This window comes from Condylostylus longicornis, unplaced genomic scaffold, assembly GCF_029603195.1.
Source record: "Condylostylus longicornis isolate FDR11 unplaced genomic scaffold, ASM2960319v2 ptg000143l, whole genome shotgun sequence".
Taxonomy (NCBI): domain Eukaryota; kingdom Metazoa; phylum Arthropoda; class Insecta; order Diptera; family Dolichopodidae; genus Condylostylus; species Condylostylus longicornis.
In genome coordinates, this window is record NW_026578111.1 from 80,618 (window position 1) to 100,513 (window position 19,896).

General features: G+C 32.2%; 1 protein-coding gene across 1 annotated transcript in view; it reads right to left on the reverse strand.

Moving 5' to 3' along the window:
* LOC129615666 (glycosaminoglycan xylosylkinase homolog) overlaps positions 1-19,896 on the reverse strand; it is a 93,035-nt gene that overhangs the window by 61,214 nt on the left and 11,925 nt on the right. Inside the window, exons 3-4 of the mRNA XM_055530992.1 lie at positions 3,659-3,935; positions 3,490-3,567 (exon numbers count right to left, since the gene is read on the reverse strand). Coding sequence (XP_055386967.1) covers positions 3,490-3,567; positions 3,659-3,935 — 355 coding nt within the window. The remainder of the gene's footprint in view (positions 1-3,489; positions 3,568-3,658; positions 3,936-19,896) is intronic.

The following is a 19,896-nucleotide window of genomic DNA, read 5'->3' on the forward strand; positions in this document are numbered from 1 at the left end:
TTTTACTTCCTTTCACACTTCGACGACACTTATTAACATGTTTGAACGATGATTAAACAAATCATTTTCAAGAAAAAATGTGAAAAAAAGCTTTTAAGTTTCAAAAAACACATACATATATGTACATAAAAAATGATATTTTTTTTTTATAAATATCGCTCACTTTAAAAATCCTTCAAAAATATTTCAGCTGGAGTTTTTTAGTAATTACTAAATTTTATTTATTATCGCTGAACTTTTTTCTGTTACAGTTTTCAAATAACAGCGTTTCAACCGATACATGGCACCAAAAAGTTTTATAGCAATAAGAAAGAAACGTTCAAAAATCGATTGAATTTATGAAATCTAGACTTTGCTTAATAACGAAAATTATCACAGCCAATATTCGTTATTTTGCTAAATAATGAATATTAGCTGTGATAATTTAGCAATTTGATCATTTGGTTCATAGAAAGTGTACGAAATTACAAAAAGAAAAAATTGATTTTTTCGAAAAAAAGAAATAAAAATACACATGCAGAATTTGTACTTTTAGAACTAAAAATCAAAAAATGTAAACACAAACATCGTCAAAGTTAAATTTTATTCTGTTGTTATAAAACAAAATATTTTAAATGCTGTTCGAAGTAAAAAAAATAAAGTTAAATGATTGTTTTGGTGATGAATATGCTAATAATCATACTTACATAAATGAATGTTTAACTAAGCATAATAGAATGTTACTGGCTAAGGTGAAAAAGCTAAAAGCGAATAATAAATGTAAAATTGTTTAAAAAACTGCAAATTATATATTATATATAAGAATAGAAAGTAATACTGCTATCAGAATTACAAAAATACCTTTTTAATATTTAGTTTGTTATTTAATATTTTTAAATTTATCTAATTTTATATTCTATAAATAAAAATAACGTAAATAATCTTTTTTCAGATTCCTTGTTAATTCTGATATGAATAGTGAAATGAATCATTTCTGTGTTGCTAAACTTAATACGAGTAACACAAGAAGTGTTAGTTTCTCGATTGTGCTTCAAAATATCCGTAGAATGCATAAAAATTTTGATTTATTACTTTCGCATTTGGTACGCCTTGATCATTTGCCTATTCTGATATTTTTGTCTGAGATGTTCATTTACGATTGTGAAATTTCAAATAATGAAATTATTCCAATTACAAAGTACATTTAGGTGCCTAAATGTAACGAAACAAATCGTTCTGATGGAGTAACCCTAATTTAACTACTTGTGATATTATTGCTGTTGACTGTGTAATTTCCGGAATGTTATAGTGCTTTATTGGAAATTATAAACTGCATGGGTGTGAAATAAATTTATTTATATGGGTATTATCTTATTATCTTGAAAATTCTGTGTAAAAATATGGTTTTGTTTTTTGTTAACTTTTTATGTAACTCGAATCTGCTTGATGATTTTTAGGTATGCTGCATTTGGGTTTAAGGTACATCTTCATTATCTAATCCTACACGCAGTATAAATAATTTTGAAAGTTTTATTGATAACTTCACAGAAATAATAATACTGATTTTGTATCTGATATTTTTGATTTTGATTTCAATATAACAGATCATTGTATGATTGGTCTACTGTTTCACAGAACTTCAAAAAATTTAAGGACTGAGTAAAAAATTGTGAAAAAGAATGATTTTAGAGCTTCGTTAACTTGCTTGAATTCTGATAATTGTTCATCTGCATAATTTAACATTTTCCTAACCAAGTTTCAAAACTATATAAATTCTTGCAGTCACAGTGCAAATCTGAACAATAGTAAAAAAATCTGATGTGGTCAGCACATAACCGACCGCAATGTGTATTGTCTAGTTTAGTGAAAGTGTTACAGAATATTATAAAAATGTCTGTTAAATACTTCTTTCCAATTTTTAGGACATTAGTAAGCTTATAGTTAACATACCTAGAAAAATGTAAATTTGGCTCTTAGTAGAGTTTCGCTTTGTGCTACCCGAATTCCCTGAAATGCTCGACAGTTAGTTTCGGTAACAACCAGAACTCAAATATCAAATTTCAAGAAACTCCATCAATTCGTTCCGTAGATATGGTGAAAAATGTAAAATCGGCCCGCAGATCAGTTTTCGAGCCCTGATCTTTCCAAAAAATTTACATGTTCATTGTTTTAATACGAGGAACTCAAATATTAAATTTCAATGAAATCGGTTGAATATTTCTCTTTATATACACAAAAATATATATCTGGCCCGTAGTAAACGTCCAGTTGCCGATGCCTGATTTGTTCCAAAAGCTAGAAATTTTCACGACGGTCAAACAAAGCTCATATATGAAATTTTAAGTAAATCGGTTGAATATTTTCTTGAAAATGGTGAAAAATGTAAAATCGGCCCGCAAATCAGTTTTCGAGCCCTGATCTTTCCAAAAAATTTATATGTTCATAGTTTTCATACGAGGAATTTATATATTAAATTTCAATGAAATCGGTTGATTATTTCTCTTTATATACACAAAAATGTATATTTGGCCCGTAGTAAACGTCCAGTTGCTGACGCCTGATTTCTTCCAAAAGTTAGGAGGTTTCATCGCCGGTAGAGCAAAACTTATATATGAAATTTCAAGTAAATCGGTAGAATACGTTCTTCAATATGCTCAAAAATGTAAAACAGGCCCGCTAAAAAGTGCAGTTCCCGAGGCCTGATATATACCAAAAGTTGATCGATCCGTGCCATGGTGGAAATAAACTTACATATAAAATTTCATCAAAATCGGTTCAGCCGAACTTGAGATACACGCGTGCACACACAGACCGACAGACCGACAGACATACAGACCGACAGACCGACAGACCTACAGACCGACAGACCGACAGACCGACAGACCGACAGGTTGCAGTATTTTACTTATTCTTTTGTTCAAATAAGTGACAATCTTGGTCTAACTTATATTTATGATGATTCTTTGCATTACGATATTTATCAACTTAATACTTTCGTTTTTAAGAGTTTTTTTTGCATTTGAAATTTATGAAATTATAAAAAACTCTAAAAATGTCAGTTTCTTGCTCTCATAACCATATTTCCAGTACGGTCGTAAAATATATTGCATGGTTTATTGCGGGCATTTTATCATATATTTTTAATTTTAGTGTTAGGCAAAGAATTTTTTCTGATGCTCTCAAAGTAGGAGTAGTAGTTCCTCTACATGAGATGGGCGATTTGTCAAGCTTAAACATCTACATTCCCATCTTGCTTTTATCAGCATTTACAAAAATATTTGAGAAGGATATAAAAAACAGATAAAATATGTTCAGTTTACATAAAATATGAAAAATTATTCTTGATGAAAATAAAGCACTAATAAAAAACACAAAAAAAAAACTTCGCTAAAACGAAATATGTTTGTTTCATGAAACAAATCACCCCAACATTTTTTTAGTTCTCTTAAAGTTTCACGCTTAATTGTCACTATGTCATAGTATCTTTAGTGAAAATCGCAAAATATTTACCTTTGATAAACATAGTTTTTTTTAAAAGTAAATCGCCCTTTTGGTATACCTCTTGTAAATTGATTTTACGACCAACCACTAAAAATTTAAAATGATAAATGTGTTTAGAGAAGTATGTTTATTACCTTTCTTTTAAAATTAAATGGCAATCCTTTATTTTTGAACTTACCTAAGGGCATCCACGAAATATTTAAAACTGCTCCTAAATAAAAAGAGTATATTTCTGCACTATGTCGGTCCTTACCACTATAAACTGGACCTTCAATAACAGTTTCTTTCGAATACCATTGTGGTTTAAACAAGACTTTTTGTGACGAATTCAAATGGAGTAGCAGTTTAAGTTGAGTGCCTTTTAAGGCATTTGAAACTTTTAAAATGGGTTCAAATTTTAAAGCTTTCAAGAGTTTTCCAATGGAAGAATCGTCAGGATTATACAAGCCATGTTTCTGCAAGTAATAAAAAATATTTTGTTCGAATGCAATTTACAAAAAAATTGTGATGTGAATCTACATTTAATATCTCCATTTTTACTTATAGACAAAAATATGATTAATATGAAAGATAAATTATTTAACATTAAGTTAACTCATTTTTACCGACCGTATCGTGTAAACAATAGGTAGGTTATGTGATGGCAACAAATTTTGCATATCGAGTTTTCTTTGGGAATGCACTTCTCCATAGTAAGGAAGTGTAAGTAAACTATTTTTAGCAACCTGCCGGTCCGTCGATCTGTCGATCTGTCGGTCTATCGGTCTGTCGGTCTGTGTGTGCACGTGTGTATCTAAGTTCTACTGAACCGATTTTGATGAAATTTTATATGTAAGTCTATTTCCACCATGGCACGGATTGATCAACTTTTGGGATATATCAGGGCTCGGGAACTGCACTTTTTAGCGGGTGTTTTACATTTTTGAATATTTTGAAGAAAGTATTCAACCGATTTACTTGAAATTTCATATATAAGCTTTCCTCGACCGTCCGCAAATATACGTTTTTGCGTATATAAAGAGAAATAATTGACCGATTTCATTGAAGTTTAATATTTGAATTCCTCGTATTAAAACAATGAACATATAAATTTTTTGAAAAGATCAGGGCTCGAAAACTGATTTGCGGGCCGATTTTACATTTTTCACCATATCTACGGAACGAATTGATGGAATTTCTTGAAATTCCATCAATTCTGGTTAACTGGCGGGAATTTCTGAGAATTCGGGTAGCACAAAGCGAAACTCTATTAAGAGCCAAATTTACATTTTTCTAGGTATGTTAACTATAACCTTACTAATGTCCTAAAAATTGGAAAGAAGTATTTAAAAGACGTTTTTATAATATTCTTTAACCCTTTCACTTAACTAGGCAATGCGGTCGGTTATGTGCTGACCACATCAGATTTTTTTCTGTTCGAATTATTATAAAAGTAGGTACTGTAATTGCACACTTATAAGAGTACTAAATGATAATAAAAGGTTTGTTTTTCATTCCTACTTCGCTCCTGGGAGGAGCACAGGACTGGTGCATGATATTGTAGGTAACCATGAACCAGTTTCTTACTTCATTGAGTTTACCAGGCAGGTGACGAACCTACCATAATAAGAAAAATACATACTCTAATTTCAAAAGTGGAGTTGAAAAATATTTAAGGGTCTGAAAAACTGCAATACATACATTGTAATTCATGATCATCAAATTATTGGTGGCTGTACGAGTTTGTTGGAAAAGCCACAAATAATTCCAAAGTTTTTGAACATGTATGTAGACGCTCTTTGAAAGTTTGGTGTTTTAAAACTAATATTTTATTTGTTACAATTTATAAGGATATAAACTAAAATTAATTTAAGAGAAAAAGTTCATTATATTACTACTTATTTTTTTAGAAAAAATAAAATCAACAGTTTTAACTTTAAGTAATTTTTTTAGAACAAATAAACTCACATAACTGACTTTTTAGGAAAGAATTTTGACTGAATTTTTTAGGAAAGAAGTAGATAGGAAAATTTTACGAATACGAAATTATGTATATGTGAAACAAATTTATAAGTTTTAAGAGCATAATGGAACATGTAAATTCTATGATAATATAATTCTAGTTAAAGACAGTTTTCTTAATTATGGATGAAGAATACAACCTTGCACGTCAAGTTTGGAGACAATTTCTGCTTGCGTATTTTTCAGCGGGAGTCTCTCATCTCTTCAAGCGGGAAAAAGTAAACTAAATAACGTTTTGTGCATTGCATTTAAATGTGTATAGTAAAAATTAATGACACTAGTTTTCCATATTCGACCATTCAAGCTTAGTCAAAATCGGTTTTGTATTAGAATGTTACATACCATTCCCCGATATGTTTCAGCTAGCTCATTATTCAGAAAATTTAATAAAACAGGGAATTCGATTTAGAATTAAAGCAAGATTTCATAGTCTCGAAGTTTTTATATAGATAATTATTCAATATTTGGAATCAAAGAAAGTCCAAGTGTTTAAACATGTCATATCTTAACATAAACATCTTAATAAATTGCCATGTCAAAACATGCGTAAAATTCAACTTTTGTTGTAAACTTTTATAATAAACTTTTATATTTATAAAATTATAATCTATATATTTATATTTTAATTATACATTTTTTTTTAATTAGAAGATAGCTACTAAAAGTTAATAACTTCGTCGTAGGAACTCCACTTTGTCTTGGTGAGGGACTGAGAAAGATCGATGATCTTGAGAGCGATGTATCAGTATCTGACCGGTTCAGCCATGCCGATAAGATCGACAAGGAAATCTAAAACTTAGAGAGCTCCGTGGTGAGATCGCATTTAGGGAGTAGAAGGATGAGTTTAAGCCTTCTGGTCTGGTGATTCTCGCCCTCAACCCTGAAGTATTAGTTACACCTCAGTAGTGACGATTGCAAGATCGATTGTACAAATGCCTTATACTGATAAGTCGGCTATGCCAGAAAGGACCGTCATTCCGGACACACTTGTGGGACTAAAAATGGAACAAAACATCAACAACATCGAAAAAACTAAACTTAAAAACTAAACTAAAAATCGCATCATCAACAAAATACAACTACGTCGGCAAGAGTAAGTTGACACCTCGTTTGACGATAAGATACTGGCCTCCAACCATTAGTTTAGCTTTGAAGATTTAATATGCGCCAAAGAACCCAGTCAGAGAACGTCGTCACAGAAATAGCCAAAACCGAAAACCGAAGGAACCAGTCATAGTTGCAAGAGCAGAAAATCTAAAGGACCATGTCAATTTCCTTTAAAAGAGGTTTTCTAAGATCAAGTAAATTTTGAACAAGATTACCCAAAATAAGGCCAAAGATAAACTCTGTTAAAGTGATGCTCTGGACAAAATCAAATACCAGAAGGTAAGTGATGAGTTCAAAGCATATTGTGGATTCAAAACCTCTTGAGAATATGAAACGCAACAGGTCCCAGGATGATGAAAAGCTTGCTCTTTTGAGGGTTGCCAAGCCGCAGATATCCACAGCACAAACAACCCCACACCTAGCTCAAAAAAAAAAAATACGAAGAGAACAAATAGTGTGGGACCACCTACAGTTTGGAGTCGTCGACAGGAGGTCGTCCAACATGAAACTGTCGGTGGAGCTCTGGTGTAAAGTAAAGGCGAAGCTTTCGGGGATGGTAATGGAACATCTAATAACCATGAAGGACAAGGGTGTCTTAAGTTTAGAGTCAACCGGCTTTCGGCGAATTTTCCCAGCTCGATCGTCGCTGAGATTGGCGGCAAGGGAGACGAATCCAAGATTAACTTCATCCTTGCTAAGAAATCCCAAGAAAAACCTTAGAACATATTCGGAACCCTAGAATGAGTATTGCGGGAGACAAATTTCACTCGAAATGCGCCTCGGATAGCCTGATGGTGTTCCTATATGAGGAAGCCATCGCTATTATTCAAGACAGTAACAGGTTCAAAGGACTCAGCAGCAGAAAATATAACCTCTTCTGCAAGCTAGTAGAACTAGATGCAGAATCTGCATGTTAGTTAAGAGACACATCATTTATTTGCTCTAATTTCAGCATCGAGGATTTGGCGGTTACAAGGCTGGAGGAAGAAAACGGCGAGACTCTGTTCATAGACTCGGCTTATATAGCCCATAATATATCTTACCTCACCGCCAGAAACCTCTAACCTGGTATAGGAGGTCACAACCAAACGATCCAGTTTGATCATTGGTTGTGAAACGCCAGACACACTCTCTGGACGATCTCAGAGACAAACGAAGTAGGTAAGTCCTTTTTCGATTTTATCTTAAACAGCAGTTTAGAAATAGCCAATAGAGGCAACACTCTCATTTTTACTTTTCCCAGCACAAACAGCTTTGTTGGCTGGGAAGATCTCGTAACTATAACACTTTAAACCAAATTGTTTAGTCCAGAACTTGGGAGTGCCCCACAAGAGACCATTTTTGGATTCTCTTCACGGTGTGGTTCGAGACTAAATATCCTTTACCATATAGGAACCCAAGAAGAACGAATTGAGTTAAATTTAGGGGAATCGTGCGAGACAAGTTCATGGCTGTGATTTCCATGGTTTTGTGCAATGTGGAAATAGGGTATGCCAGACTAAGCAGGTTACTGTCTAAGGGCACTCTAATCAATTTTTTGGAGAAGTCTCGATAGAACGTGAACCGAGATGTCCGTGGAGATCCCAAACTTATTTTGACGTTGAATTTGTTCCAGAGGCTGCTCAGTAGGGCCTGCCGCGTTGAACACTTTGAGAATGACTGGAATACTGAGATGATTGTCTGAGCCCCGGACAACTTTTCAACACGTGCAGCGCCTGGAATGGATGGCGACAAATGGTGTCGGAATGGAAGTTCCAACAATCCTGCAAGACACTAGGCAATTTATAGTCTTGCGACATCTAAAAGTTTTCAGAAGCTGTCTTAACTGTGTCACGTACCCAGATCAAGGAGGCGTGTAAAGGTGATTTTCATCCCAAGTCCGGGAAGCAGGGGTCATGTAAACCTGAAGGATTTTAGGCTGTTTAGTTTGACTTCCTTTGTGTTGAAAGCTTTGGAATGTATCCTGGAGATGTAATGAGATATAATCATGTGTTTAAACTTTATTTCTCTACCCACAGTTTTGAATATTATGTTTCGTTAGCTTTGGACCATATCCTGGAGATGTAATGAGATATAATCATGTGTTTAAACTTTATTTCTATATGTTTACTCACAGTTTTGAATATTATGTTAAGTATATATGGGGTGTGCCAAAATTGACGCAAGAAGCAATTTTCATAAAAACAGGGGTTTATAATTAAAAAATATAATTTTTTTTTTGATTTTTACGGTATAGGGTTATGTATGGAATAGCATATCCGAATAATGGCCTCCACGACTTTGCTGACACATATGCACTCTTTTGTTGAAACTTTCCATGATTGTTTCGCATAAAAGTGGCTAAATTTCGTTGGTACAGCGCTCAAATTCCGCCTTCAAGGCTTGAGGGGTCGTGGCCTTGTTACCATAAACTAAGACTTCAAAAAAACCCTAAAGAAAAAATCCAGCGGCTTTAAATTATATGATCTGGGCGGGCAATTCTGATCACCAAAACGAGAAATTACACGACCAAATTATTGAATTATTTCTCGGGCTATATAACAAATCTCACCGTTTCGTTGAAGCCATATGCCGTCCACATCCATTTTGGCACAAAAAATTAGATTATCATGTTGCGATAGGAAAACATTGCAAATAAATGTCATTTCGAAGAAGAATAGTCCTATGATGCCGTCAACCTAAAATCGGAACCAAACAAATCCCAAATACGACAATTTTGTCAATGAGCAAAGCTATCACGATGAAATTAGGCCTCATTGCTTAAGGTAACTTTGTTCAAGAAATCAGCATCCACTTTGCAGCGCTCCATTTTTAATAACCCAAAAAGGTAATTCTAAGTATTTTAAAAACAAATCTTCATGCTCAGATTCTCAAGGGTACGATTCACTCGGTTTAGATCGACTGAAACGTTTTATTTATTTTAATGTTCTTCATCCCCACAATTTTGTGTTAAATTTGTACATTGAAAATCTTAAAATTTTATTCAATAAAAGTAAAAAATAGTAATCATTTTTTGATTTTTTACATTTTATTAAAGCTTTTAAAATCTTGATATAGAAACGTTTTTTATGCTATATCTCTTGTACCGTAAAAGATTTTTTAACGTATGAGCACTTAAACTAAACCTTTAAAAAATGCCCAAAAACCTGTAACAAAAAAATTTAAAGTATCTAAAACTTTCACACAAAATTATGGATATGAAGACATCGAATGTTTTCCCAAAGTTCGAATGCTTGATATTCCAAAAGTATATAAAACGCAAAACCAGGTAATATTTTGCTTTCAAGCCCTCTTGTAATCTATTCAAAACCTGTTCATTTAAAGCTTCTATCTTTTTTGAAAGGGAAGTTATAAGTAAAAAAGCTTGGACAATTAGAAGTTTCACGAAAATTCGTTAAAATCCTTGTATCTCGGAAACCGTTGAGTTTTGACAACTAGTTCCAAACAGAAATTTTACCCATTTTTGATGCTCTAGCCAATCACCCTGCATATAATGTTTAATAAGATGGTGTTTGAGTTTTGGAGTTATACTAAATATGAATAAAATAAAGAATTATAAAGGTAAATTCAAAATATTCCAAAGTACAGCATAGTGGGTACCGTTGTTAGTCTAATCACCAGAAGGTTATTAGATCGGTGCCTGCCGGAGTATTTGTGAATTTTTCTTTTTTTGGATTATTTTTAATTTTTTTGTTTTATTTTTTTAATATATAACAGATAAATATTGGTATAAGTTTACGAATAATTTCCGAATATACATATTTTGTTAAATTTTGAAAACATACGTTATGTACTTATGTACATATATACGAGAAGGTCCGGCTAGTTCGAATGAGGGCGGAAAAGGAGAAATCCAGCGACAACACAACGAGTCTAGGAGACCTATATGTACCCTTCGGGGCGCCGTGCTAACTTAACCTAATCTAAGTATATAGCACATACATGAGCATGTAGGTATATTTTTTTTAAAGCTTCGTAACGAACTTTTTTTAAAGTTTCTATCCGTTTTGAATATTATGCTAACCCTACCTTATATTAATTTTTGCTTTATTTCAAAGACTGCATATATGCATCATCTTAAATATCCTAGAAATAGTTTTGTAAATGAATGAAAATAATTTTAATAGGGTGATAGGTATACATAGACTGTATTTAAAAGCAGAATTTTCACTTGTTCAAGGGAAAAGTGCTACAATACAAACCATTGGTTTGACCCAACTTTATTTGTTTTCTATTTATTTTACAATTCATCCTTTTTATTTCATTTATCCTACTGAAACTGCGCTCTTTAACGAACAAGGACGTTTTTATAAAAATGTATCTAGTTTTAAATTTTTTATCGATCAACTAATTGCTTCATTGTTTCAAAATGAGCTAACTTTATTTTATTTTACAAAATACAAAAATGTTCTTAAAAACAAAAAAATTTGTTTACAAAATTTGTTTTTACAACATTACTATGAAACATTGGTTATCTTAAAATAATTTATACAAATTTTTTTGTTATATTTTTTTTTTTAATATATAACAAATATTGATATAAAAATTTTTTTAAATTTTCAAAAAATATATTGCTAAATGTTAAGTATACATGTATTCTTAAAATTCTTCTTTATTAGAAAGTATGAGAAATAACTTTCAACTCATAAGAAAATTATAAGAGTAACCAACAGCTAATTATATGAAATTTACAAAATTATTCTAACCAAATGTTCTTGTACATTGAAGTCTAAGTTCCGTAATCAGACTCCAATCTTATTAAGAAAAAGCAAGGAAATACGAAGTAACATTATAAAATTTACAAAAATGTAATTTTCTACGATTAGGAATATTGAAAAAGAATTTAAAATTAAATCTTAAATTACATGCCTCTCACATTAAGATAACCAAACCTCATAATAAGCAAAACTTTAAAATAATATAAGCTTCGCAGTGGTAATATGCGCCTCTCAATAAAAAAATCAAAGCTCAGAGTAAGCTTGCTAAAAAAATTAAAGCTAGTTTGTAGGAGCTTGCGGCTTCCTACAAACTAACCTAAGTGCACGTTTTTGAAACATTAGAAGCGATGTGATCCTAGCCAAATATGAACCCCCAACAAACAATACCATACTGTAATTTAGAGTGAAATAAAGCATGATAGACAAATAGAAGAATACACAACTGCCAAGTCTCACGAATCTGACTTTATTATTTTTCCAAATATTTAAAATTAGCTTTTGGAGTTGTATGGCAGGTACTCGAACCTGTCAAGCAATTCCACTAAAATTTCACAAATATATCTGATCTATAATTGGACACACGACTGCCAAGTTTCATTAATCTGATTTTATTATTTTGCCGTATATAAAAAATTTGTTTTTAGAGTTGTATGACAGCCACCCGAACCGTTGCATGTGTAGAATATAATTGGACACATGTATACAAAATTTTATAGTTATACCTTTGTTAGTTTTTGAAATATTTAAAATAAACTCTTTGAGTTGTATGGCAGTTACCCGAACCCATTGTCCGAATTAGTCCAATTACAATAGGGTTGGTCCTTGGCATAGAAGAAATAACTTGTGAAAGTTTGGTGTCGATTGCATTATTCGTTTTTGAGTTATCGTGTGATCGGACGGACGGACGGATATGATGGAATATATATATATATGTCCATACCGCAGATGACTCCTTGAAGTAGTTACAAACTCCGTACCAAAGTTAATATACCCTTCACAAAGTGCAGGGTATAAAAATTAATAGGTTCGAAATATTTTTTGAAGAAGAATGTGTACACGCATCTAAACGTAGAATACGGCCAAGAATAAACTATGAACTTGATTGTAATACATTAGAAAACCTTCGTTTAGCACGTATTACAACTGAGCATGTTCTGACAAAAATTGCATTTTGCTAATCTCTGCATTTTGACAACCTCCTCCCACAATTTTTGCTTTTCTACTTTCGCGCTGCCAGTGTTTTGGAATGATCCAAATATTATGTCCTAAAAATAGTTTGTACTATTGTATATTCTTTACAAATAAATATAAGATTGATTTTTGGTAGGTACTTGCTTCATTTTTACCGACCGTATTGTGTAAACAATAGGTAGGTTATGTGATGGCAACAAATTTTGCATATCGAGTTTTCGGTGGGAACGTACTTCTCCATAGTAGGGAAGTGTAAATAAACTATTTTTAGCAACCTGTCGGTCTGTCGGTCTGTCAGTCTGTCGGTCTGTCGGTCTGTCGGTCTGTGTATGAAATTTTATATGTAAGTTTGTTTCCACCATGGCACGGATCGATCAACTTTTGGTATATATCAGGCCTAGGGAACTGCACTTTTTAGCGGGCCTGTTTTACATTTTTGAACATTTTGAAGAAAATATTCAACCGATTTACTTGAAATTTTATATATGAGTTCATCTCGACCGCTCGCAAAAATTCATATGTTTTGGAAGAAATCAGGCATCGGCAACTAGACGTTTACTACGGGCCAAATATACATTTTTGTGTATATAAAGAGAAATAATCAACCGATTTCATTGAAATTTAATATATGAACTCCTCGTATTAAAAAAATGAACATATAAATTTTTTGGAAAGATCAGGCATCGGCAACTAAACGTTTACTACGGGCCAAACATACACTTTTGTGTATATAAAGAGAAATAATCAACCGATTTCATTGAAATTTAATGTATGAATTCCTCATATTAAAGCAATGAACATATAACTTTTTTGGAAAGATCAGGGCTCGAGAACTGATTTGCGGGCCGATTTTACATTTTTCACCATATCCACAGAACAAATTGATGGAATTTCTTCAAATTTGATATTTGAGTTCTGGTTGTTACCGAAACTAACTGGCGAGCATTTTAGGGAATTCGGGTAGCACAAAGTGAAACTCTACTAAGAGCCAAATTTACATTTTTCTAAGTATGTTAACTATAAGCTTACTAATGTCCTAAAAATTGGAAAGAAGTATTTAACAGACATTTTTATAATATTCTGTTAAACTTTCATTTAACTAGACAATACACAATGCGGTCGGTTATGTGCTGACCACATCAGATTTTTTTTAATAATTTCCAAAACGGCAAGCTTTTTCTCTTTTGAATTTGTTCGTTTTATTTTTTTTTTTTTTTGGTTCTTAACACAAAATTAATATTAAATTTTGGTATTTTTATAAACTAAATCCAATGAGTAATAAAACTGTAATGATAAGTTCTTATCAAATTATAAAAATTACGACACGTTCAATAATTTTGCAATTTTCTTGGTTCAACACTTACCATTTTTACTTATCAAAAAATGATAAGTTGCAAAGTTGATTAGTGAGTGAAATTTGTAAAACTTTGGGGCAACGCTTACAAACTTATGTTGTCAAAAAAAACTTATTTTGTAAGTTGTTAAGTAATAAGTGATTGGTGCAATAAGGCCCAGTTTTCCAAAATCTTTAAATCAAATTCGATGTACTCAGTAATAGTAGAACTACCACTACCTGCATAACTAAATGCAAAATAGATCCCAAAATTGCTGGCGAAATAAAGAATTGATATAAATCAAGAAAGGAATGGGCCTCCGAACCTAAGTCCTGACGGACACCACAATACAAGAAGGACAATTCACTTACAACACCACCAATTTGAACTCTTTGCCTGCAATTGAAAAGATATGAACCAAACGTGAATGAAATTTCTAAAACCTGCAAGGTATAGCTTGATTTCAAGATCTACAAGATCAAGCGTTTTAGCAATACCAATAAAAATTACCGAACTGAATAGGATGTTATTAAGAGTTCAATTTAAGTACAGCATACTCTATCAATTACTAAAAAAATTTAGCTTACTTTAGCTTAAATGACAAAAAGGTCATTTTTATAAGCTTTTCAAAAATTTTAGATAGAACAGGTAGAATTGACAATGGTCTAAAATGATTAGTCACTGTAGAATCATTCTTCTTAAATATAGGGATAACTAGAGCCTCTTTAAAGGATTCAGGAAATAATTCAGAAAAAACGCAAAAATTAAATATGTAAATGTTTAAGCACATCAACAATAAGAAACGCTATATTTTTCAAAATAAAATTAGAGACGTCGTCGGAGGCAGTGGATATGGAGTTTACCAAGTTATGGACTCAGAATGTCAAGCGAGGATATTGGTGTAAAAAGTTTCGGGAAAAATTAAAAACATTAATTAAAGGTCTCCCGGCGTACTGGGCTACGAAATATCCGCAGTAAGGTATGCTTGTGATAACAGTCCACTAAAATCCAAATAGAAATCCAGACGCGACGGACTCACAACGAGCGGCCCTCTGGTCTGCGACTGATCCCTAAGGGACGGCAGAACTTATATGTGCTGTGAGGGCATTATTCTCAAAGGCTAGGAGAAGAAAACTCCAAAATAAAACAAAACAAATACAATGAACAAAACACAAGTATTGAATACCCCAGTTGGTAATCCAGTAATGCTGGAAAATCTACACTCTTCGGAGACTGGTCTCATGGATTATGGGGGAGACCACTTATTGCATAGTAGATCGGCGTTGATGGACCCATTTAGAAGGAGATCAGGGGTCATGAGATCACCCCCATTGGTGATTGCCGACAAAAATGGCTGAGTTATGGCTGATAACTCTAAGAAAAAGTCTAATAAGTTTGCAGAAGACAAACAAATGAAAACCCAAGAGGGTAATATGAGAAGGCATCTTATAAAGAAGAGTAAATTGGATACTCGGGACTCGAGAATAACCGAGTTGGAGAGTCTTTGTAAGGTGCTAGAAACGAGATCTGATAAAATCAAATAAAATCTGGAACAACAGAAAAGAAGAAAAAAGATGCCTAAGTTATTGTATATGAAACCGATGAGGAAGAACTGGCTAGAGAAACTGATTGGCTCCTAAAAGTGAATAATGCAAAGAAGCGAAAAATGGAAAAATCTCCTGAAATAAATTCAGAGAGGACAGTTAAAAAAATAATGAAACCATCCCTAAAATGAAGGCTGAAAATTCAAAGAAGCACAAGCCTCCTCCGGTTATATTAAGCAACATTGAAAACTATTCCCACATAGTTAAGATATTAAAAAAAGAAATAATAAACGTTAGAGTCAATATCATGAAAAATGACCAATTAAAAATAAATGTGGAAAACGAAAATGAATGCAGATTACTAATAAAAGCTATAAATAAGGCTAGACTGAGTGGCACACGTATGAGAATAAACTGACTTAAAGTTATGGCTAGAAATCTCCATCCAACGTGTGAGCCAGAGAACATAAAAGAAGAGTTCATTAGGCTTTAAATGCCTAGATGTTGTAAATAAAATCAAAAGGAAAAAAGAAAGTGAAGAATATATTTCAGTAAATTTTCCACTCTTTATATTATCTTCTGACCATTCGGAAGAGATAACCAAAATCCATAAAATAGAATACTTGCTCATAAGAGTAAAAATTGAAGCTCTTAGAAGCAGCAAATCCATTCCGCAATGCAAGACATGCCAGAGATTTGGACACACAAAAGTTTTGCCAAAGAGAGGCTAGATGTGTAAAATGTGCTAGTAATAATATGACAACAGAGTGCTACCAGAAGGATTATATCAGCCCAAATGTGCGAACTGCAATGAGGCACACCCTGCTACCTATCGAGCTATCAAAAGAATTGCGAAAAAGAATATTAAAAAAGAATAAAACCAAACAAAATCAAGTTAAATTTAATGGGGAAAGAGCTTCAAAAAAAGAAAGAATAGCGACACCTAGCAAGGTTTTAAAGGTAGTATCGAATTCACAAGCGCTTCAAACCAAAACAGAATATAAGAAAAATAAGGAACCTGAGAACAAAATCCCACAAATAAAAAGAACTGACGCAGACAATATGAACGAGATCTCTGATGCATAGAAAATGGATACACTGAGGTGTATACGGGGATACCAAAGAAATTAAGAAAAGATGTACGTATAGTAACGTGGAATGCTAATGGTGTTCTTATTAAGAAACAGAATTGGAGATTTTTCACAAAACGAAAAATTTAGATATTTGTTTGCTGTCGGAGGCTCATTTGACATATTATACGGACCTTAAAATAAAAGGCTATGATTGCTATAAAGCAGTACATCCCAGCAATGAGCCAAGAGGAGGTAGTGCAATACTGATAAAAGAAAGTATAGAATAGAATGAAGAATTCAAGATAGAAACAGCTGAAATTCAGCTTATTTCAATAAAAATTAAATCGATTAAACAGGACTTTAGTCTTGGTGCTGTATACTGTCCACCAAATTGCAGCATTAAGAAAAACACTTTTAAAGATCTCTTGTACAAACATGGACACAGATATCTAATACGAGGTGACTATAAAACATACAGATTGGGGTTCTAGAATCACACCTAGAGGAAGACAGCTAAGAAAAGCTATTCAAGAACTAGGTTGTTGCTATCACTCTACTGGCACTCCTTCTTATTGGTCTACTGACACTAACAAGATTCCTGATGTTATTGACTTTTTTATAACCAAAAAAAATATCAGAAAACTTCCTAAGGCTTGAAGATAATTATGATTTTAATTCAGATCACTCTGCTGTCACATTAAAACTACGTGAAAAAATAACTAAAACATAATTTAAGCCCGTTCTGGCAAATACCACTACAGATTGAAATAGCACTACAGATTACACTTTAAATACGAAATAATAAACAATATTGACGTAAATATTAATATACAATCAAGAGAACAATTAGATCTTGAGTTATAAGGATTTTTTAAAATCATGCAAAAAGCTGCATAGGACAATACAAAAATGTCAAAGTACAAACCGACAGCAAATAACTATCCTGGAGAAATAACTGAATTGGTAGGTAAACAGAGAAGGGCCAGACGTAGATGGCAGCGTTCGCGTCACCCTGATGATAAAACTGTTTTAAACAGGCTTCCCCAGGTCCTTAAAAGAAAAATCCAAGAATTTAAATCGGCAACATACGAAAATTATATAAAAACAACTTGTCAGCTACGAAGGAAACGAATTATTCCTTATGGAAGGCGGCAAAGAGCAAAAAGAGACCGACTAGGGATTGGAAAGTGAAGTTGAATGAAGCCAAATCGTTTCACATGAACTTCACCAATCGGAAAATAGTGAATCCACCACAAATTAACTTAAATGGAACGAACGTAGCGATCCATAACTTAACAAAATACCAAGGAATGACTTTAGATGTCAAACTAAGGTGGGAAGAGCATATAAAGAAGAAACACAGAATTAGAAAATAAATATAGAGAAAGTTATTGGCTCCTAGGTCGTAAGTCCAATTTGGCAATTGATAATAAGATATTAATTTATAGCCAAATCATTAAACCAATATGGCTATATGGCATTCAACTGTGGGGTTTTGCAGAAAGACCTAAACGAACAAGACCTTTCGATTTAACACGAAATACCAATTTCCTTATGGAAGGTATTTAATTAATGTACGAAAAAACCAAGTTAGCGCGGAGGTAATAGTTGGTCTATAGGACCAGTTTTATACGTTCAGAAGTGTTTTTCTTAATGCTGCACTACAGCACCAACACTAAAGTCCTGTTTAGTCGGTTGAATTTTTATCAAAATAAGCTGAATTTCAAAAGAAAAATCTCCAATTCTTGTTTCTTATTAAGAACTTCTTTTCTTAATTTCTTTGGTGTCCCCGTATGCACCTCAGTGTATCCATTTTCTATTTTTAATAATCTTTTAGAGATCTCGTCAATTCTAATCAACATACTATATGAATTTGCATAATGTCTGCGTCAGTTCTTTTTATTTGTGGGGTTTTGTTCTCAGGTTCCTTATTTTTCTTATATTCTGTGCCTTATTGCAGTTCGCACATTTGGGCTGAAAATTATCCTTCTGGTTGCACTCTGCTGTCATATGATTACCAGCACATTTTACACATCTAGCCTCTAAAAACAAACATAATAAAAAAAAATTATAAAGGAACTTGTATAAGTTCTAAAGTTTTTGGTGCTGTAGTTTAGGTAATTTAGCGAATTAGATTTACTAACAACGTGAAAATAATTCCTTATAAAACTATAATCATATGTACATACCTAAAAAAATTATATGGATTTTTAATATAAAAAAAATTCACGTATGCTGTAATTTATATGAATTATGAAGCATATAAGTTTAATTAATATAGTATACACATGAACAATATATAGATATATATGTGATTATATCAGAAGTATGCATTCTGGGAGATATATCATATAAAGTAAACAAACTCGTTAATATCAAACGTAAAAAATTTTAAAAGAAAATTTTCAGTTGGTTTTAATGCAACTAAATACTTCGAAAAAAAAATTGCACTATTTTTTCTCCCCTGTAGTGTAGCATTTATTAAAATCTTAACAAAATGAGCGGAACGTGGAAGGTTTTTTTTAAATCAATTTTTTAATGTTTTAATAACACAAACCTTCAAGAATATAAGCACTAGTAAAGTAGAAAAAGATTGAATTTTAACGTTTTCTAATTAAAAATTTGAAAAAAGTTGATCTTGTGGGAAATTTATTATGTTAAAAAGGACCTTCTATAGGTCCCATAAGAATACGTTGATGAATTATCAGCTGTGAACTGTCACTCTCTCTTAGGGTCCAGGCCTGTATTTCTGTCAGCCGTGATTATAATACACACATTATTTTTCTGTATACTATTGAATTAAAAAAAAAAAACAAAAAAAAATCAAAAATGTAGAATGAGAATAGAAATAAAATAACAAATATTCTAAATAACTAATATTCTTAAATAATAGAACAATATTGTAGGTTGATATTGGGATACCAATATTTTTTTTTGTTTATAACAAAATTTTTTTGTTTAATATTCAAAAATTTTGAATGAATTTCAAAATTATATAATTATTCTATTGACATAAGAATTTCTACTATTTTGCTTTTCCTTCATTTTTTGTAAAAAATATTATCAATTACAGAATTAAATATAAATTGGTAATATATACTACTTATATCGAAATTTTGTTTAATAATGACGTGAATGTTGAATAAAGATTTTTATGTTGAATTGATGTGGTGTATATCATCCAAAAAATAAAAGTAAAATGCAATGGTACATAATTTATTTTATACATTTATCCCCAAAATAAAAACCACAATTTATCATAAGCTCGTGTGTGTATGCAAGTCTATAAATATCAGTAAATACATTTAACTGATTAACTATAAAGATGATTAACTCTTAAAAGATAAGGTTATAAGAAAGTTATTTGTGATCGACAATGTGCAATTCTGATTACAGTTCGTTCGTAGTATTAAAGGAGAAGGAAGAGTGGAAAGGGGACAGGCGCGCA